The sequence below is a fragment of the Macaca mulatta genome, chromosome 7, assembly GCF_049350105.2.
Source record: "Macaca mulatta isolate MMU2019108-1 chromosome 7, T2T-MMU8v2.0, whole genome shotgun sequence".
Classification (NCBI taxonomy): Eukaryota; Metazoa; Chordata; class Mammalia; order Primates; family Cercopithecidae; genus Macaca; species Macaca mulatta.
In genome coordinates, this window is record NC_133412.1 from 149,669,382 (window position 1) to 149,691,120 (window position 21,739).

The 21,739-nt window shown below is 49.0% G+C and overlaps 1 protein-coding gene across 3 annotated transcripts in view; it reads left to right on the forward strand.

Moving 5' to 3' along the window:
- Positions 1-21,739, forward strand: part of ESRRB (estrogen related receptor beta) — a 190,271-nt gene that overhangs the window by 146,209 nt on the left and 22,323 nt on the right. For all 3 annotated transcript variants that reach the window (XM_015144175.3, XM_077941539.1, XM_077941540.1), the window contains exon 3: positions 4,529-4,645. In XM_015144175.3, coding sequence (XP_014999661.1) covers positions 4,529-4,645 — 117 coding nt within the window. The remainder of the gene's footprint in view (positions 1-4,528; positions 4,646-21,739) is intronic.

A 21,739-nucleotide genomic window follows, 5' to 3' on the forward strand; every position in this document is an offset into this window, starting at 1 on the left:
CTCCTAGGCCCTCCTCAAGAGACCACAGGAATTCTGATGGATTAATCTCATCACTTTATCGAGGAGGCACTTAAAAAAATTACAAAGCAAGGCCGCCAGCCTGGCTTTGCTGGCAGCCAGCCGCTGGGGCCATAAAACAAATTGAAAGGAACCAAAATAAATACATAATTTATTTATTTTTACACACACTGACACACACACACACACACACACACACACACACACACACATGCATGCAGGCCGGCCCCCAAAGGGTGAAGAGCCTGGCTGGGGACTTGCTGTTAGCACTTGGTCCTCTTGTCCTGGGAGAGCACCAGTACCAGCTCCACACACACACTTCCTGACCCCCCTGCTCTGAGCAGCAGCCTGTGGCCTATCCTTCCTCAAAAGGGGACAGATTGGCTGAGCAGCTGAGAGCAAAGCATGGGAAAAGTGAAGAACATGCAAAGGGTGTAGGGGTCCCAGGCAGCTGGAGCTGTGAAGCCCATGGCAGGCCCTGTGAGCTCTTTGCACAGTGGCTCAGAGCAGGCTGGACCTGACAGGCTGGGTCCTAGTCCTTGCTGTCCCATACCCTGGATTCTGTTCACCTTCTCTTCTTTTTTTGTTTTGTTTTTTGTTTTTTGTTTTTTTGAGAGTCTCGCTCTGTCGCTGGAGTGCAGTGGCACAATCTTGACTCACTGCAATCTCGGGTTCCTGGGTTCAAGAAATCCTTCTTCGTCAGCCTCCCAAGTAGCTAGGACTACAGGTGTGCACCACCACACCTGGCTAAGTTTTGCATTTTTAGTAGAGACGGGGTTTTACCAGGTTGGCCAGGCTGGTCTCGAACTCCTGACCTCAGATGATCTGACTGCCTGGGCCTCCCAAAGTGCGGGAATTACAGGTGTGAGCCACCGCGCCTGGCCCCTCTACTCACCTTCTTATCTGTAAGATAGAGAAAAATCTATTTACCTCCAGGGTTGCTGGGAACATGAAAGCCTCAGGATCTGTAAAGCAGAGCTGTGGCTACTCCCTAACAAGCACTGGCCAGTGTGAGCTCCCCATGTGTGTGCATTGAGTGGCTTGGTGTCCCAGGCAGTGAGACGAGAGAGGAGCTGGAGTACGTGGAGGAGGGAGAGAGATACAACACAGGGGACATTAATGGGTTATCAGCACGGAGAAGGAGCGCCTCCCCATGTGGGATGTGGAGGAACAGAGGGTGGAGGGAGCATAGAGAGTCTGTTCTAAGCTGCAAAGCAAAGGCCTGGCAGCCTAGGAGACCATGGAGTTCCAGGAAGTGATAGTTATGCAGAGCGAGTGGAGGAAATCAGCATGTTGAGGCTGCAGAGAGAGGGTGGACCTGGGTGGGGACGGGCCAAACCTTCCAGTGCCTTCTAAGCCAAGATAAAGGCTTGGCTGAATGAGCTTTTATATGTGTTTCCCTCCTTTCTGTTTGTCTTTCGAATTTTACCGGGCTTATATGAATATTGAAATTATTCCCCAAGAAGCCACCCAAGCCAGAACGCTCTAAGAAATAGGGCTAGATAAAAGCGAAGAGGAGTACAGAGAATCTTCATCCCTTCCCCTTCCCATCACCTCCCATCCTCCAGCACAGAGCATGACCTCCAGCTCCCTCCCTGCAAGAAATGGGATGGGGAAAAAGGTGATGCCTGCTGGACTTGAGAGAGGGAGAGAGATGGAGAGAGGGACAGAGAGGGAGAGAGAGAGGGAGAGAAGGACAGAGAGGGAGAGAGAGAGGGGGAGAGGGGGAGACAGGGAGAGAGAGGGAGATGGAGAGAGGGAGAGGGAGAGAGGGGGAGAGAGGGGGAGATGGGGAGACAGGGAGAGAGAGGCAGACGGAGAGAGGGAGAGAGAGGGAGAGAGAGGGAGAGAGAGGGAGAGAGAGGGAGAGAGAGGGAGAGAGAGGGAGAGAGGGACGGAGGATCACTAGCCTTCACCTGTAGATCTCCGAGGTGCTCCAGAAATAGTTTTCCTCACCAGTAAGAAAGGATGAGAATACTCACTGAGCCAAGGTGAGTACTCAATACAGTTAGGCACATTGAGTAATTTTGCTACCTCAAAGCACTTTTTAATGGTAGAACATGGTTCATGCTTGTTCCCAGAAAATCCAATAGAAAAGGTTTCCATCCATATCCCATGTGGGGAGGTAGTGACACAGGGAAGCCCAAGGCCACCCTTCTCCCCTGCTGCCCACCAGGCAACCTCAGCTGCTGCGTCAGCACCAGGCGCCTGTCCTTAGGGGGCAGCACTTCCAATTTCCCCATCCTCCTTGTGAGATGCAGGGTGGGACAGGAGCTCTGTGTGGCCTTGGGTAACCCGCTTCAGCTCCCAGAGCCTCAGTTTCTTGGTCTGAAATCGGACACTGATGTACCTTCAGAGGCTGTTGTGAGGACTGAGGGAGCTGGTGCAGATTGTGCACACAGTAGGTGCACAGTAAATCTTAGCTGCTATTCCTCTGAAGTGGGTAGGGTTTAGTGTGGAGGATTCAGATAGGCAAGCCTCCAGCTCCTCCCTGCTCCCTCAGGAAGTGGATGTCTGGGTGGGGCTGGAACGACAGATGTGTTCTAGTTGAGAGATTCTGTTCTGAAAAACCCTGGCTCAGGCTGACCTCAGTGACTTTGGGACTTTGGCAGCCAAAGAGACACCATAACAAAACAGCACTGTGATGTGCTGTTTTTCATTTGTACCTTCCAGTTGCATTTTTTTTTTTTTTTTTTTTTTTTTTGAGACAGAGTTTTGCTCTTGTCACCCAGGCTGGAGTTCAATGGCATGATCTTGGCTCACTGCAACCTCCACCTCCTGGGTTCAAGTGATTCTCCTGCCTCAGCCTCCCGAGTAGCTGGGATTACAGGTGCCCACCCCTACGCCCAGCTACTTGTTTTTTTGTATTTTTAGTAGAGACGGGGTTTCACCATGTTGGCCAAGCTGGTCTCGAACTCCGGGCCTCAGGTGCTCCACCTACCTCAGCCTCCCAAAGTGCTGGATTACAGGCACGAGCCACTGCGCCTGGCCACTCCAGTTGCATTTCGTTATGCCCCCGCCCCCCGCTCTCCCCCCATTGCCTTTCCTTCCATTACCAGGCACATTGTAGGTGCTCAATGCATATTCGTTAATAAGAGCCAGCAGGTCAGCGTGCCCAGGGCAGATGCCTGTATTAGAAAGGCAGCCGCAGCCTCTCCTGACTGGACTGTCAGCCCTCCCAGGAAGAGCACTGGAAGGTCAGTTCAACCTAAAGAAGACCTCTGTGTTCACATGGCATAGAAACACTTGGAAAACTCACCTGTAACATGGGAATAGTGTTAGTACTTACTTTCTCTTTCATGGAATAGCTCTTGGGAAGGACTCCGTAGATCCTTCATTTGCTGCATTCTACCTGCCCGTCTCTATATGGTGGGGGCTGTGCTCAGTGCTGCTGGACACTGGGGAGCAGCCCAAGGTCTTGGCTTCATGGGGCCTACAGCTTAAAGGAGCACGGGTTGGGTTTATGGCAGCCATTCTTTGTTTTGTTTTGTTTTGTTTGAGACAGAGTCTTGGTCTGTCGCCCAGGTTGGAGTGCAGTGGCGTGATCTCAGCTCACCGCAACCTCCGCCACCCGGGTTCAAGCAATTCTCTTGTCTCAGCCTCCCGAGTAGCTGTGATTATAGGCACACACCACCACACCTGGCTAATTTTTTTGTATTTTTAGTAGAGACAGCATTTCACCATATTGGTCAGGCTGGTCTCAAACTCTCACCTCAGGTGATCCACCCACCTTAGCTTCCCAAAGTGCTGGGATTATAGGCATAAGCCACTGCGCCCAGCCTGGTAGCTGTTCTTATAACCCATGAAAGGAGTGGCCTGAAAAATTTATCACAGATTCCCTCTGCTAAACGAACTGTGCTTATAAAATGACCCCCTCGAATTGAACAGTGTTTAAAGCAGTTGTCCGTATGCGGTCTTGTTTAATCCTTCATTTAGTAGATTATCTCACTGTTTTGAAGATGAGGAAATTTCAACTTGGTGAGAGGAAGCATATCCTCAAGGTCAGCAAAGCCAGGTGGCCTGGGCCCCTCCAGTGGGATGCAAAACCCAGGCCTTGATCCTGGTGGACACAGAGTTTCCAAGAGGCTCTTCCCGCACATCAGGGTCCCAGGCTGGAGGCTGGAGGAGCTGGTGGTGGTGGTCTGCGCTGATGTTCTGGTCAGCACAGGGGATGTTCTCCTCCTGGAGTAAAAGGCTGGCTCAGTGAGTTTCGATGTCCCCGCCCACAGGTGGCTTCAACACTGTGGGTGGCCATCCTCTGGAGAGTTTCCCCAAGTGGCTGCCTGGTCCACCCAGACCTGCGACCTGGAGTCTCCATATGGAAGAGAGTTTGAAACGTTCTGACAAGCACCTCAGAGCACCTGCTTTGAGAACGCTGCCCTGTGGGAGCCTCGGGGTGGGGGGAGTGGCAGCTCTGGCGAATTAAAATCCCCGTCCATCCATCCCTGCGCTGGCAGGTGGGGGCCCTGGGCGGCCAGCACCTGGCAACCCTCTCTGTGTCTGATTGCAGGGAACATCGAGTACAGCTGCCCGGCCACCAATGAGTGCGAGATCACCAAACGGAGGCGCAAGTCCTGCCAGGCCTGCCGCTTCATGAAATGCCTCAAAGTGGGGATGCTGAAGGAAGGTAAGAGGCCCCACTGAGTTGGGGTTTGCCGTGAGGCTCTGCTTCCTGGGGAGTTTTCATTCCCTGTGAGACACCCACAAGCCACGGATCTGTGTCCCAGGGTGAGACCCAGTCTGGGCGCCCATCTCCTCCCACACCCTGCCAGCCTGCCACGGCGCCTGCGTGGCTGTCCTCCTTTAAGGAGGTGGGAATTGGAATTTCTCCATTAAGGATCTTTCAGAACCCCTGACCCCAGTTGGGCCCCAGACAGCTAGCTGGCCTGGCACTCTGGGAAGGCCTTCCTTTAGGGGCAAACCCCACCTCCACCCTAGGAGGGGTAGGCTTAAGAGGCTGTTATATCCCCCAGCACCCTCGAGGGCTCGGGGGTGGAAAGGACAGACACATTAAGGCCAGGAATGATAAATAATGTTCCCTTCAGCTGTGAAGAATGGCATTTGTTTTCTGGTGGGTGGACAGGACATGGCTCTTGCCTTGGAAATGCTGGTCGCTTCCTTGTTCCCTCTCTTCCCATGCTCTCCCTTCCCTCTCCTTTCACTCCCTGTGTCCTCTGTCTCTAGAGCTGTGCTGTCTAATATGGCAACCACAAACTACACGTGGCTTCCGAGCGCTGGTCCAAACAGGTGTGCTCAGTGTACAACACATACCCGCTGTAGAGGACTTAATAGGACCATAAAAAGCAGTGTAAAGTCTGGTGGTGATAATTTTAAAAACGTGATTGCATGCAGAAAGGCTAATCTTCTGCACATGTTAAATAAAACATTGTGAAATTAGCATCATATGCTTCTTTTTATCTATTCTTTAATGTGGCTACTAGAAAATTTGAAATGACACGTAGCTCTCATTGGGACAACTGCTCCAGATCTCCTCTTCCTCGCTTTCTCTATTGATTTGCTCCTTTTTTTTATATTAAAATATTATCAGTAGAGGCAAAGTCTTGTCATGTTGCTCAGGTTGGTCTCCAACTCCCGGGCTCAGGCAGTCCTCCCACCTCAGCCTCCTAAAGTGCTGGGATTACAGGCATGAACCACTGTGCCCGGACGATGTTTTTAGTTTGAGGAACCTCGTTCAGTACCATTTTGGGGATGGGTCGTGAGTGTATGTGGTTTCCCTGCTTCTCCAGCTTCCAAGGGGAGCCAGTGACAACTCTTAGAGATCAACTTTTAAGCTCTGGGCCTGGAATCCTTCTAGAAGAGGGAGGAAACAGGAAAAGAGGTGTGTGGGGGTGATCAGAAGGGGCTACAGAGAGAACCAAAGGACAGGTCTGGAATGCAGACCCTGGAGGGGGAAGGCTGGGAGTGGGCATCTGGAAGCCCAGCCCAGCCTTGGGAGCCCCAGGGCACTCCTCCTATCCCCTCTCCCAGGGCCCTCTGAAGATGAGGGCCCAGACCTAAGATGCTTTGTCAGAACAACTTGGACCGTCATGTGCTATAGAAATTGGACCTTCCACTTCCGTTTACCATTTCCAGGTCCCCCACTTCACCTCAGCTCAGCCCAGCACCTATATCCATAAAACAGAAGCTCTTGAAGCAGACCCTCGGCGGCCTTTGTGTCGACATGGCACACTGGCTTTTAAAATGCTCCTCATTCAGGGCTTCATTTAACCCCTTTGTGATGGAGCGCACCACTCAGCTCTTAGACAGGCCAGCTGCTTCGTTAGGGGCTCAACCGAAAAAACAGTCTCCTTTCCAGATTAAAAATGGGCCACATCCTGTGGAAAGCCTGTCTGTTAGTTCATTTTTGACTCTATATAATTTTGGTCTTGCTCCTGGATAGGATGATCCAAACTGGTGGCTGAACTGGGTCCCCTGACTCCTATGCCAGGCTCTTTCTGCTCCTTCAGAGCTTCCTGGTGTTCACAGATGGGAAAATTGAGGCACAAAGGCCAGAGAAGCATGCCTGAGTGCTGGTCTCTCGACTTTCCTCTCTGTGTGGTGCTGGGAATCTGAGGGTTTCTAAGCTTTGGAGACTCATTTATTCCTCTTAAGCCCTAGAGACGGAGCTGCTTGACCTGTTGTTCTCACATCCAGAGACGAAGCTGGATGTGAGAACAGCAGGTCAAGCAGAGGGCCAGGGGCCACTTGGTTGCAGCGTGCAGCCTCCCTTCCTACTTGACAGCATCCCAGGTACTTAGAGCAGCCAGAAGCCTCATTGTTTTCAATATAGCCCTGAATTTTACAGGTGACAAAATGGAGCCCTGCAGGAGCTGGGGTGAGATGACTCCCACTCTCAGCCACACATTCATTTGAGGGGAGCTGGGCCCAGAGGCTGGAACTTTCCTTGCCCTGTTCAGTGTCTGCTCCCCATGGCACAGGGCAGGGATGGGGTAGGGCCAGAGGGGACCCCCACTCAATTCCTGGACCATCTCGTAACACGGAACAGAGTCTCTTTGGGGGCTATGCAGGGCTGGGAAGAGAGAAGGGCACTTTCTAGTGGCTTCCCAGGAAGCAGGAGATGGTGAGGGGTGCACTGATGGCAGGAAGGGAGATGGTGAGGCCCACAATTGCCCGGTGGCCACTCAGACATCCAGACTGGCACTCGTCAGAGAAACGAGGTGGACACTGTGTGTCCCAGGATGATGGTATTGGGGGTGCTGGGAGGACAGAGGCATGAGACCCCTGCTGCCTCAAGTGGGCAGGACGTGCAGGGGACGCCTCAGTGTTGACACCCCTGCCCCGCTGCAAATATAGCCCTTTGGTTGATGTCCTTTACCCAGGGTGGCGGCTGGGGCCTCCCAGGCAGACATGCTGAGCCCGAAAAGGCCCTTTAAAGAGCTCTGCCTAAAGAAGGAAGGGACAGCCACTGGAACGCTCCCTCCCCCACTCCCTACCAGTGCTGGCAGGTCCAGATCCAAGAGCGGGGAGATGACACAAAGCAGAGAGCCGCATTTAGTTTCTGTCCCCTGCAGGGCCTTGGAGAGATCCTGGGATCTGAAGCTCCGTGGGGACCGACCCCCTTAGGAGGAGCATGCCTCCTTCAACAGCCTGGGCCCCTGCCAGGTGGGGCTCTTGGCAGCTGCCTGGCTTGGCTTTTGTTTGGGGGTCCCTCCTGGCTCTGCAGGCAAGGCCCAGGCCCCCCGAGACCAGCATGGGCTCATTGCCCACCTCAGACTCTGACGGGACTCTGAAAGGCGGACTTCACCTTCCCCAGGGCTGCTCCTCCGCGTTAGGGTCCCACAGTGGGCCTCTGTTGCTGGGGGGGTTGGGGGGGTTGGGGGGCCAGGGGCTTGGGGAGGGCTGCAGAGGGAGAGATGTGGGTGCCTCCGCCCTCTCTGCTCCCCTCACCTACACGTCTGAACACCATCCTCCCCCGCATCCAGCCACACTCTCCTTGTGTTTTACGATTTTTCCTTTCTTAGGTAAAATAATCAGAGATCGTTTCCCAATTTGGGGGCCCAGCAACAGCCACAGAAGAGATCAGACTTGGGCTTTCTCTGGCTCTCCCTCTCTCTTAAGACTGTGCTCAGCTCAGGGATCTAAGCTTTTCAGATTCCTCACATGGTTCGGACAGATCCTATGGCCACCTCCCTGTGACTTTCTCCCTGGAACATCCAGAGCAGACCGTAGAAAGCAGGAGATGTCCAAAGGCCTATCTTGCTTTAAGCAAATCTAGTACATAAAAATCTGTATTTTCAGAGAAAAAGTAATTTTTCTCTTTTAAAAATTGAATACAAAATCTGGGTTAGGAGTTGGTGGCTTGTGTTCTGCCTCTGGTTATTAGGTATTTCTGCCCATGTAATTTTTTTTTTTTCTTTTGAGACGGAGTCTTGCTCTGTCGCCAGGCTGGAGTGCAGTGGCGCCATCTAGGCTCACCACACCCTCCACCTCCTGGGTTCAAGCAATTCTCCTGCCCCAGTCTCCTGAGTAGCTGAGACTACAAGTGCGCACTGCCATGCCCAGCTAATTTTTGTATTTTTAGTAGAGATGGGATTTCACCATGTTGGCCAGGATGGTCTCAGTCTCTGGACCTCATGATCTGCCCACCTCAGCCTCCCAAAGTGCTGGGATTACAAGCATGAGCCACCACCCCTGGCTGCCATTTAATATTATTACTCACACCCACATGCTTCCATTTCTTCACTGTAAAACAGGGATCTTTATACCTGCTCTCCGGCACTGGTCAAAGTGGGGACCTGGGACAGATGGGACAGCTCCTCTTGGCAGAATCCACTGTGGGATTGCTTTGCAATGTCAGCTCCCATGATGTGTTAAAATACTCCAGTGTTTGATTCAGGCTGGGCGCGGTGGCTCACAGCACTTGGGGAGGCCAAGGTGGGCAGATGACCTGAGGTCAGGGGTTCAAGAGCAGCCTGGCCAACATGGTAAAACTCCCTCTCTACTAAAAATACAAAAATTAGCTGGGCGTGGTGGCACACGCATGTAATCCCAGCTACTCTGGAAACTGAGGCAGGAGCATTGCTTGAACCGAGGAGGCAGAGGCTGCAGTGAGCTGAGACTGCATCACTACACTCCAGACTGGGTGACAGTGCAAGACTCTGTCTCAGAAAAAAAAAAAAAAAAAAAAAAAAAAAAAAATTCTAGTGTTTGATTCAAAGACACTGTCATTTACAGTCAGCTTTTCATCAGTCTGCCTCTTGTGTCGGGGGAGGCAGACTGGTGTCTGGCCGCCCTGATTTGCTTCCTGGATTTGTTGGTGGGAATCTTAAAAGGTGGCCTTGTCTTGGGCTGGTCCCCACTGTGGGTTCTAGAATCAGGATGGGCAGCTCCCCCGGTAGTCAGCCTTTGCAGCCTGGCTAGGATGTGGACTGACTCAGCCCCTAAATCCGGAAAAGCCCTGGAAAACCACTAACTGCATTTCCTAGGGGGCTCCCCAAGTCCTCAGTGCAGCTGTGGGACTTCAGTGATTCTCTCTAGACAGCCCGTCCCTGCCAACTTCACCTCCTCCTCACCTCACGTCCCTCATGTGACCAGCCTCCCAAGCCCGCTCCACTTCTCCCCCACTCAGCCCCTGACTGCCTTTCCCCAAGTGTTTTCTAAAAGATATTTGATTTCAGTGAAAGCTGGGCCGACATCCATGCAATATGCTCTCACTCGCTTTGTGCTTGTTGGGAAGGTGGAGGGCTCCTCCGGGGATTCTGGGTAATTGCGTTAGTGGCCAGCTCATGTCAGGAAATTAAAAGGAGGCCCTGATCAGGTTCCCACTGCATGGGATTTAATGGCCTTGTATTTATAGAGTATTCTGCCTCTAGCCCATGCCAGAAATATCACTTTTTTTCTGGCCCTGTGAATGAAGAAAGAACATGAGAGATGACTTGCCTTTAAACATTCTTTTTCTTTTCCAAAATATATTAGTGTTTTGAAACAAAGCAACTCTTTAGCACTTTAGAGAATGGTATTGAGCTACAGCCTGAGAATGTCGATGTGTGTTTGCATCCCTTTCGAGCCACTTTACATTCTACACACACTGCCACCCCCAACCACACACACACAAACACACACACACATACACATACACACACACACACACACAGGTACCTGACAGCTCACAGGATCTTCCCAGGCACCCTGAAATCTTCGGCCCACTCAGCCACAATGACCTCTGGTTGGAGACGTGTTGATTGAATGAAGACTCAGGAGATGATCTTGTCTGTGCTAAATTATTGTTACTGTTCACTGCAGGCTTTTGGATAACGGGTTCGGTGGTCACGTAGGCCTGGTTAAACCTTCTCTTCACCACTTATCGGCTCTTTGGGCCGGTTACTCAAACCCCTGTAAGCCTCCCTTTCCTCCTCCATAAAATGGGAATACTAATAGTGCCTATCTTCATCTTGCTCCCAATCTTCAGGGAAAGCCCCTAGAGTTATACCGTGAAGTCTGATTGTTATTAGAGATTGATATTCTTCATGTTACAAAATGGATTTTCTTCTGTGATCCAGAGGCAATTTTGAATCTCCTGTAACCTCACTCCCTACTCTGACTGGTAATCTTGCTTCACATGTTCGGGAAAAGATAGAAAGTCACATGTGAAATTTCTTACCCTCCTACCATTGAATCCACAAACTTACCAGTTTGTGCACCTGTTTTCTGTATTCCTTTTGGTAGAATAGAAGTATTTCCAATCCTGACAAAAGGTGGTCCCGCTCCTGCCCTCCTGTGCTCTGAATCACTCTCTTCTTTACCAAGGACTTCATTCCTTTTTTTTTTTTTTTTGAGATGGAGTCTCACACTGTTGCCCAGGCTGGAGTGCAGTGGTGCAATCTTGGCTCACTACAACCTCTGCCTCCTGGGTTCAAGCGATTCTCCTGCCACAACCTCCCGAGTAGCTGAGATTACAGGCATGCACCACCACACCCAGCTAAGTTTTTGTATTTTTAGTAGAGACGGGGTTTCAGCATGTTGGTCAGGCTGTTCGCGAACTCCTGACCTCAAATGATCTGCCTGCCTCAGCCTTCCCAAGTGCTGGGATTACAGGAGTGAGCTACCATGCCCAGCCTTTTACCAAGGACTTCATTCCTACAGTATCTTCTCTGCTTCCAGGACCATCGAATTCTCCCTCACTACTGGATCATTTTAATTAGCAAACAAGCATACTTCTGTTCTCCTATTATGAAGACAAAATTAAATGTATTTTTTAACTTTTAAAAAATATTTAAAAATTTTTTTCACATTAAAAAAAAGAGACAGGGTCTTGCCCAGGTTGTTCTCAAACTCCTGGGCTCAAGCAATCCACCCACCTCAGCCTCTCAAAATGCTGGGATTACAGGTGTGAGTCACCATGCCCAGCCAAAAACGAAATTAAATTTAAAAAATCCACAACTGTGTTTTATCCCTTCATCTCAATCCAGTTATTGCTACCTGATCCCACTCTCTCAGCAAAGCCTCCAAAAGGAATTGACAGCACTTGCTATATTCATTTTCTTATCCCATTCACTCCTTTCTTTAAAAAAAAAAAAAAAAAAAAAGTTAGCATTGAATAGATCCAGAAATACACTTATAGTATATTACATTAATTAGTGTAAGGTAGGCTTTTTTTTTTTTTTTTTTTTTTTGAGACAAAGTCTTGCTCTATCAACCAGGCTGGAGTGCAATGGCATGATCTCAGCTCCCTGTAACCTCCGCCTCCCGGGTTCAAGTGATTCTCCTGCCTCAGCCTCCTGAGCAGCTGGGACTACAGGCATGTGCCACCACACCTGGTTAATTTTTTTGTATGGGATTTCACCATGTTGGCCTGGCTAGTCTAGAACTCCTGACCTCAGGTGATCCACCCGCCTCGGCCTCCCAAAGTGTTACAGGCTCACACCTGTAATCCCACTCCAGGCCAGGCTAGGCTTCTAAAAGAAAGAGACTCCCTTTCCCCCTCCACAAAAAAAACCAAACTCCAAAACCACCCAGAAGGCTAAGCAGGATAGCAGTTTCATTCCTGCTCATTTCTCACATAACAGGCCGTAGGTCACAGGCAATCCAGGACGAGCTGGCAGCTCTGCCAAGCTTAGCATGTGGCTCGCCCTTGCGGACCCCAGTTCTTCCCCATCTCACAGACATCTAGAAGGAGGAAAAGCCCATGTGAAGGGCAGGACCACAAGTAGCACACATCTGTTCTTCTCACTCACAGCCCGTTGCTGGAACTGAGTCACAGGGCCACGCTTCTCTGCCACGGAGTCTTGGAATTGTAGCCATTATCTGGGACGTCATGTACACAGCTAAAACGTTGTTGGTATGGAAAAAGAGAATGATGAGAATGACGTATTTTCAAGGACAAGTATTGTTTTTTGGGGGGGGATTTTGTTGTTGTTTTTGTTAAAGAGACAAGGTCTTGCTCTGTGGCCCAGGCTGGAGTACAGTGATGTGATCATAGCTCGCTGTAACCTCTAACTCTTGGGCTCAAGAGATCCTCCCACCTCAGCCTCCCAAGTAGCTGGTCTGCAGGCATGTGCCACCATGTGGGGCTAATTTTTAAATTTTTTTTTTTGTAGAGACAAGATCTTGCTATATTGCTCAGGCTGGTCTCGAACCCCTGGCATCAAGCAACCCTCCTGCTTCAGCCTCCCAAAGTCTTCCCTAGATATTTTAGACCTCCATGTCTAACTGCCCTATTGGCATTTCCACTTGGGTCCCTTGTGAGACATCACAGATTAAACATGTCTAGAGATTAACTCTAGGTTTGAACTATTCCTCCTACTATCCCTTCCAGTCTTTCCCATCTCAGGAATCGTGATGCTAGTCACCTATTGCTCAAGAGAAACCTGGAGGTCATCCTTGACTCCTCCCAGATCAATGTCCAAAATGTATTTCAGATTCTCCTACTTTTCTTCATCTCCATGGTCATGACCCTGGTCCAACGAAGTATTGTTTTTTTCCTGGACCATTGCAACAGTTTCCTAACTGGACTTCTGATTCCACTCTTGGTCCTGTTTAATCCCCCTAGCAGTGATCTTGTTAAAGCACTGGTAAGATTCTGTCCTTTTGCTTTACATCACTCAGTGGCTCTCCATTGCACTCAAAATACAATCCAAACACTTTGCTTTGGTCTTCAAGACCTTGCATGGTCTATCTACTCCCTGCCTCTTCAGTATCATCTCATACCATGCCTTTCCTTTCTGCTCACTCCTACCCACTCTGCTCCAGCCTCCCTGGCTGTTTTTGACCCTCAAGCATGACAAACGGTTTCCCATCTTAGGACTTTCAGGGCCTTCCCTCTGCCTGGAATGTTCTCCCCAAGGCTGGCTCCTTCTTATCCTTCCGACCTCAAGTTAAATGTTATCTTCTCAGAAAGGCCTCCCTGTCCACTCTATTACATGCTATCATATCCCCTTGTATGCTTCTTCATTGAACTTCTTTCAGTCTGACATTATCATATTTATTTATTTGTTTATTTGCATACTTGTTTGCGCTGGCTACCTCTAACACAATTGTTCTTAATTCAGGCTCCAGGATGGCAATTTGCCTTTAGTTGGACTCAGCTGGAGTGCATGATTTAAAGGCTTCTTAGGCAGTGTCTGGGATTAACAGGCAAGAGTGCCATGATTGATTAGCAATGTCTGCCACAGACTAAGCAATGGAAGGCAGGTGATAAGTCTTTGCCATGCCTGATCTGGTCAACTGAGTTTCAGCGATTTGACCAAGGCCACACAGCTCGTAAATGACAGAGCTGGGTGGAATCTAGTCTCCTTGGCTATGTGGAATTCCTTCTAAGAAGCCTATTCCAACCTCACCGTTGATGCCTTGGCCAGTATGGAAGCCTGCAGCCCTTTCTTAAAGGGGAAAAAAGAAGAAGGGAAAGGAAAGGGAAGCTGGGCTGAAATAACTTCTCTGTGTCAGGTGTACGGTTTTGGAGACTTGTTGGCAGTTGGGAATGCAGGGCGTAACACAGTTTTGTCAAAATGTCCTTGGGAATGTGGTGGCATGATAAGAAGTGTCTGGAGGAGCCCAGCATAATAGCAGACACTCCTTTAATAGGCAGAATTCTGGGAGCTCATCACTCACTACCACTTACCCACCACAGTGCCCAGAGTCCACAGAGTAGCTGGCAAAGGCCCCGGAATATTAGGTGTCTTCTGTGTCTGTTTAGCTACAAGGCTCTCTCTCTCAGCTTTTAGGAAGTCAGGTGTGAGGCGCTCTGCCTTTATGGTGTGTCATCGGGGTAAGAGGCAGCCCAAAAGAGCCATAGTGTCTGAGGCAGCAAGGCAAGCTTGCCTGTCACCCAGAAACCCGCACAGAGCAGGTGGCTGAAGGAAGCCCAGTGTATACAGCGGTTGTGGCTGAGAGTTCAGGGCATCGCACTGGGCTGGAGTGCCCGTCAGCATGCCCACACAACTTCCAGAGCCTCAGGGGCTCATGACATCCACATCACCTTCTGGGTGGTTTTCTCCTCCTCCTGGGGGTGGGTCAGCTATAGTTTGGTAGAACCTACAGGCAGGGAGTTCACCCCAAGTTTCCTGGGAAGAATACCGGTCACATAAAAGTATTGAATAAAATAGGTTTAGCACAGTGCTCCCCAGACCGGGCACATAATTAGAATTAGTAGAGGAGCTTTGGAAAAACACTCATTCCTCAACGTCTCCCTAGACCTACCGACTCAGAGCCTCTAAATGGATAAGTCCTCAAAGTCTGTGCTGTTCGAAGGCTTCCCAAGGCATTCTGAAATTATATGGGACTGGTGTCACAAGTTTAGGGCAAAGAAGATAGGACTTGGAGATCTGAAAATCAAGGTTCAAAGCTTCCCTGTGACGTTTCTTGGCTGTGTGATCCTGAGTGAGTCGCCTGACCTTTCTGAGCCTCAGATCTTACATGGGACTAATCATAATTGTGTATATTCTTCCTCCTCAACATTGTTAGGCAGCTCAAATGAGATACGGGTATGAAATAGATTTGTAAACCGTGAAGCTGCTTATTTCGTTCATAAACCAGGGATGTTGAATTTGGCGATGGTGATGGGGGAAAGTTCTGGATAAGGGGAAGAGAAGGGTGTTGGTCATGAAAACCTTGCAATGCCAGTGGGGATCTTGACCTCAGCCCTGGACAGTAGCTCATGGGAGGACACTGGCTCAGAGGCGTTTCCCCCGCCTGCCCTGTCTGAACCTTTCCTGTTGGAAGAGAAATATGATGGGGAAGCTCCTGGGACAGGCTTAGGGCCAGGTGCAGGGCCACGCTTTGCAGAGCTTTAGCCTGCTATTTTTAGTGCCTGGGTATAAAAGAAAGAAGCTTAAAGTGGCTCCACTGTGGCTGACCCTGCACACTCGGCTATTTTTACTTCTGAAAGACTGGGATCTTGTCCAGCTTAGGGAGGGAAGATGAGAAGAAAGGAGGGAGATGGAGGGAAGAAGGAATTATTTTACTTCCATTAAGAAAAATGTCAGAAGCCTGATCTTATCAAGCCAGCTGGTGGATATCCTATCCCAGATGTGTAAGCTGCCCGCTGTGGACGCTGTGATGTGCCTGCAGTGGATAGGAGGGGCCAGCAGGTGGGGAGCCCTGCTCCCCTCTTCTCAAGGAGTTTCTGTCCCAGAGTGACCCCGAAGCTTCTTTGTTATATTTTTGTGCCCTGAGCTGGGAAGTGGGCTTGACCACCACAAGCACGAGGGGCACCAGCCTGGTAATGAGGCCGGTGGAGGTGGGAGCAGTTATGACTGCAGCCAAGGGCGGGACCTCTGTTCTCAAGGTGGACAAAGGCGGCCATCAGACCCGCTGGCATATTCCAGAGAGTCCCAGTGTTTGGGCTGTGTGCCCTAGGTACAATATTTAACCTCTCTGAACTTTAATTTCTTCATTTAATACATCTGACTCACGGTAGTTACAGCTGTGGGGATGTTTCTCTCTTCCATGAGGAAGTTCAAGCCAGACTCCATGACCTTCAACAGGCAGATGAAAGGCAAGAAGTTACTACTGAGTGCCTACTGTGTACCAAGCACTCTGTCACATGTTTCAACATTTTACGTTGTTTAATTCCACTAACCTGAGAAAGGATAGATATTTTTTAAAATTTTAACAGCTTTATTGAAATATAGTTCACCCATTTAAAGTATACAGTTTGATAGCATTTTGTAGTCCTATATTTGTAAATTGTGGCAAAATATATATCACGTACAACTTGGCATTTTAGAAATTAAGTGTACAATTCAGTGACATCAAACACATTCACAATAGTATGCAATCACTGACCAGTTACTGTGGCTTATGCCTGTAATCCCAGTACTTCGGGAGGCTGAGGAGGGCGGATTGCTTGAGCTCAGGAGTTTGAGACTAGCCTGGCCAACATGGTGAAACCCTATATCTACAAAATATACAAAAATTAGTCAGGTGTGGTGGCATGTACCTGTAATCCCAGCTACTCAGGAGGCTGAGGCAGGAGGATCACTTGAGTCCAGGATTGTGCCACTGCACTCCAGCCTGGGTGACAAACTGCAACCCTGTCTCAAACAAAACAAAACAAAACAAACTATTATGTAATCACCATCAGACCAGGAGTTCAAGTCCAGCCTGGGCAACATAGTGAGATCCCCCATCTACCAAAAAAGAAAAAAAAAAGGAGGGGGCCAGGCACAGTGTTTCATACCTGTAATCCCAGCACTTTGGGAGGCTGAGGCAGAAGGATCGCTTGAGGTCAGGAGTTTGAGACCAGCCTGGGCAACATAGTGAGACCCCCATCTCTACAAAAAAAAATTTTTTTTAATTATCTGGGTGTAGTGGCGTGTGCCTATGGTCCTAACTATGTGGGAGCTGAGGTGGGAAGATCTCTTGAGGCTGGGAGGTCAAGGCTGCTGTGAGCCAACCTGGCCTATAGAGTGAGACCCTGTCTCTTAAAAAAAATGGGGTGCGGTGGTGTGCACTTGCAGTCCCAGCTACTGGGGAGGCTGAGGCAGGAGGATCACTTGAGCCTAGTAGTTTGAGGTTGCAGTGAGCTGTGATGGACTCACTGCACTGCAGCCTGGGCAACGGAGCAAGACCTTGTCTCAAAAAAAAAGAAAGATTAAGTGGAATCACATAATATCTGTCCTTTGGTGTCTGCTTTATTTTCCTTAGCATAGTGTTTTTAAAGTGCATTCATGCTATAGCATATATCAGAACTTTATTCCTTTCTGTGGCTAAGTAACATTTCACGTATATACCACCTTTGCTTCTCCACTCATCTATCCAGACACTTGGATTGTTTCCACCTTTTGGCTATTGTGAATTATGCTGCAGTGAACATTGTCCTACAGGTGTCTGTTCAAATTCCTTCTTTTTATTTTTTGAAAATTTGCTTCTTTTCCCCACACTACACAGATATATGTTCAGATTCCTCTTTTCAGTTTTTTGGGGGTATATACCTAAGAGTGGGATTGCTGGATCGTATGGTAATTCTGTTTAGCTTTTTGAGGAACCATCAAACTATGTTCCACATGGTTACACCATTTGACTTTTCCAGCAGTATCGTTTTTTAAGTTTTTAATTAAACTTCTTATTTTGAGATAATTGCAGCTTCACAAGAAGTTGTAAGAAATAATAAAGATGCCATGCATCACTTACCAGTTTCCCCTAATGGTAACATCTTTAAAAACTACAGTACAATATCACAACCAGGATATTGATACAGTCAATTGACATTGATATGGCCAAGATGCAGAAAATCTTTAAGGGTGAAGTGGGTTTTTTTTATTATTAATTTTTTTTTTTTAGATGGAGTCTCACTCTGTTGCCCAGGCTGGAGTGCAATAGCGTGATCTCAACTCAAGATCGCCATCTGCACAGGGTCATGTATTCCAGGGATTATCAATTTTTTTCTATTCATGGAGCACTCAGAAATATTAAGATTCTGACCTGTACACATTAAGGGATTAAACGGTGTTAACGGTGGTTAAAACAGAGGATCTGTATTTATTACAGTATTTGGAAATATGTGACACTTTACATTTGAGCATTACTAATGCTTTTCTGCATTCAGAAAAGTATCCATAAGATGATAAAATCTAATAATCCTAGACAGTAATTGTAAGTTAATTAGTATTTTAATGTGTTTCCTGAGTCTACTTTTAGATATTTTATTAATATAAGGACACAAACAATAAGGCAACTCTCATTTCAAGTTCAAGTCTTGTTGTTTTTTCCAGTTAGTGTTTGTAAGGCTTAAGCATCCTAATTTTAAAAGTAATTGCCCATTGTATCAGTCAGTGAAAATTGCTTTCTGTCGCAAGTTATAGAGAACCTGATAGCAGCGTAAGCATGGATAAATGAAGTTGGTTTTTCCACCTTACAAGAAGCCTGGAGATGGGCAGCTGCTGTATTGCACAGATCTCTCAGCCATGGCGGCAGGGGCTCCAGCTCTTTCTTTCTTCTCCGGTGTTCTTTGGTGTCCTCAGACAGCCATGTCATGACTGCAAGATGGTTGCCACAGCTGTAGGCTTCACCTTCCAGGTTGGGGCAAGAGAAAGGCAAAAAGAGCTGCACTGAACATGTCTGTCCCTTTTCTCAGAAAAGCAAAACCATTCCAGAAGTCCCACCATGGACTTACCCTGACGTCCCATTGGCATGGTGGCACACACCTATGGTCCCAGCTACTCGGGAGGCTGAGGCATGAGAATCGCTTGAACCTGGGAGGCAGAGGTTGCAGTGAGCCGAGATCGCACCACTGCAGTCCAGCCGGGGCCACACAGTGAGAGTCTGTCTCAAAAACAGTAAAAAAAGAAGGCCACTTCACTTAGGTGGGGGTCCATCTTCCCCAACCCCAGGCAAGGGGTGCAGAGGTTGCAGTAAGCCGAGATCGCACTGCTGCATTCCAGCCTGGGCCACTTTTTTTTTTTTTTTTAACAGCATAACCTGATAATTGATACACATATTGATTGGAGCCATTGACCACTATGCTGTAAAGATCTGGAGGAGAAAATTTAGAGGAGAACTTACATTTGCTGTACCCTGGGAGGTCATACCATGGAATGGCAAAGACCTTGGGTCTTTTATTGGGCAGATTACTGAATCTCTCTGAGCCTCAGTTTTTCTTGTTTGGAAAATGAGGATAATAGCACCTGCTTTATATTTTTGTGCATTCAGTAGGGTAATACATACAGAGAGTCCTTTACAAATTATGCTGTTATCATTATCATTATTAATGTGATTTAGCAAAAACTTGGGTGCAATGCTGGGGAACAGTAATAATAAGGATGATGATGATAATAATAATACTTTCATTTTCTAAGCACGTGCTGTGTCTTGGGTACCTTGACAGACATTGGGGCAGGACTGTGAGCCGCCCCTGGCCTTAACGGGCACCTAGTCAGTAGGGGAAGCCCAGTGTGCTCTGGGAGCCCATGAAGAAACCCGGCATGGGGATGAGGAGGAAAGAGGTACATCCACCCCTGTATTCAATATCAAGTCTTTCCTGAACATCCATGAAAGGTCAGGCCCTATATCAGGACGCAGAACACCCCAGATGGAGCCATCAGCAGAGGTGGCGACTGCCCATCTCCTTGCCTTGCTGAAGGACGGACACCTCTTTTTATTTTGTGTTGAGCACGTCTCACTGTGATTGACAGCTGCTTGCCAGGAAGCAGGGTGGATGGGAAGCGAGAGTTCATTCCAGTGGCATCTAGGAGAGAAGGTCAGTAAAGTGGGGTTGGGGCTTGTCCTGGACTCAAGGAGAGTATATGTTTAAGATCCTGGCATACAGTAGGTGCTCAGTAAGTGGGGGCCCTTACTGTCTCTTATGGATGAGGTGAACCGTTTTCACTCTTGGTCCCGTCACCATTCCAAGGGGAAGCAGAGCTTGGTGGAGGGTTTGGTTTGGCCTGGGTATAGTGAACAGAGGAGGCTTCTATGTAGACACATCACAGGATAGAGTCAGAAAGCTTTTCTAGACAGGGAACTTTTCCCAAAAAACTTTCATTTTTTTTATTTTTATTTTTTTTTTTTTGAGACGGAGTCTCGCTCTGTCGCCCAGGGTGGAGTGCAGTGGCGCGATCTCGGCTCACTGCAAGCTCCGCCTCCCGGTTCACGCCATTCTCCTGCCTCAGCCTCCCGAGTAGCTGGGACTACAGGCGCCCACAACCGCGCCCGGCTAATTTTTTTTGTATTTTTAGTAGAGACGGGGTTTCACCATGGTCTCGATCTCCTGACCTTGTGATCCGCCCGCCTCGGCCTCCCAAAGTGCTGGGATTACAGGCGTGAGCCACCGCGCCCGGCCTCCCAAAAAACTTTCACAGGAAAAATCATCCTTCCTGTGTTTGTGTCTGCTCCTTCTGCCCTCCCTGAAGGGGCTTGGAGGGGTGAGGGGACAAATGTGAGCCAAAGTGCTGGCAGCATATAGGTTCAGTCTGGAGCTGGATGGCATCTAGCTGTCCCTTTAGGGTCCAAGGTACGGGTACGAGTTGATAGTACAGCTGTATTTGCTAGGATGCCTTAGTGCAGCGCTCCTCAAACTCTGTTGTCCATGCAAATCACCTTGTCTGATTCCTCTGTGGCCAGGCCTGAGATTTCGAGGCTTCCACCAAGTCTCAAATGATGGCGATGATGCTGGCCTGCAGACCACACTTGAGGAGGAAGACAGCGGAGACTGCTCCTGCCCACACCTACTCAGCACTCTCTATTTGTGTGTGTGTGCGTATGTGTGCATGTATACATGCGTGCGTGTGTGTGAGTGTGTGTGTGCTGATCTGACGCCTGGGCTTTGGCCACCAGAGTCTGCTCAGCCTGGACCTGGGAGGCAGGCAAGAAGTGCCAAAGCAGCCTGCAGCTGGGAGCCTCAGTTGCCCACAGCAGTACTGTCCTCAGGAACACATTTGTTACTGGCTTTCTCCCCTCCTTGGAAACTGTCCGCATGCACAGCCTTGTCGCAGATTCTGCTCCTGGAGAAGTCAACAACAGATGTTGTCAGTTACAAAACCTGACCTTCTAGGCAGAAGGGGAGTTTATTGGAAGCCTATCAGGAGGCTCAAAGAGTACGTTGAGAAACCAGACAAGAACCACGAGAATCCCTGGAAAGCCCAAGAGCAGGACAGCCGGTAGCCAGGACACACTGGCCAGGGGCTGCCTACACTCCGCTGTGGAGGCGCTGCTGGTCTGATCAGTCCTCACCTTCACTCTGCCCTTGTGCCTCCATTTGATGGTGCACTTGACTGAGCCTGTGTCATGGGTTCATGCCTTGACCTCCAGAGGGCAGAGAGAAGAACGTGTACTACTCAGATATCCATTGAGGGGTGAGGTGCACGCTTCCAACAATTCCCCTATTCCCAAGAGGGTGATTACCTTTTTAAAATTTTTTTTAAATTTTTCCTTTGAGATGGAGTCTCACTCTGTCACTCAGGCTGGAATGCAGTGGTGCGATCTTGGCTCACTGCAACCTCCACCTCCCGAGTTCTAGTGATTCTTGTGCCTCAGCCACCCGAGTAGCTGGAATTACAGGCATGTGCCACCACACCTGGCTAATTTTTGTATTTTTAGTAGAGATGGGGTTTCGCCATGGTGGCCAGGCTGATCTCAAACTCCTGACCTCAAGGCATCCATCCACCATGGCCTCCCAAAGTGCTGGGATTACAGGCGTGAGCCCCAGCTCCTGACCAGGGGAATTTCCTTTAAACAGGAAGCCCGGGTGGGCTGCTGAATAGACTCCCCCTCTCCCCGACTAAAAAACGTTCACTGCAACCATGTAGTACCAGGTACAAATGCACCA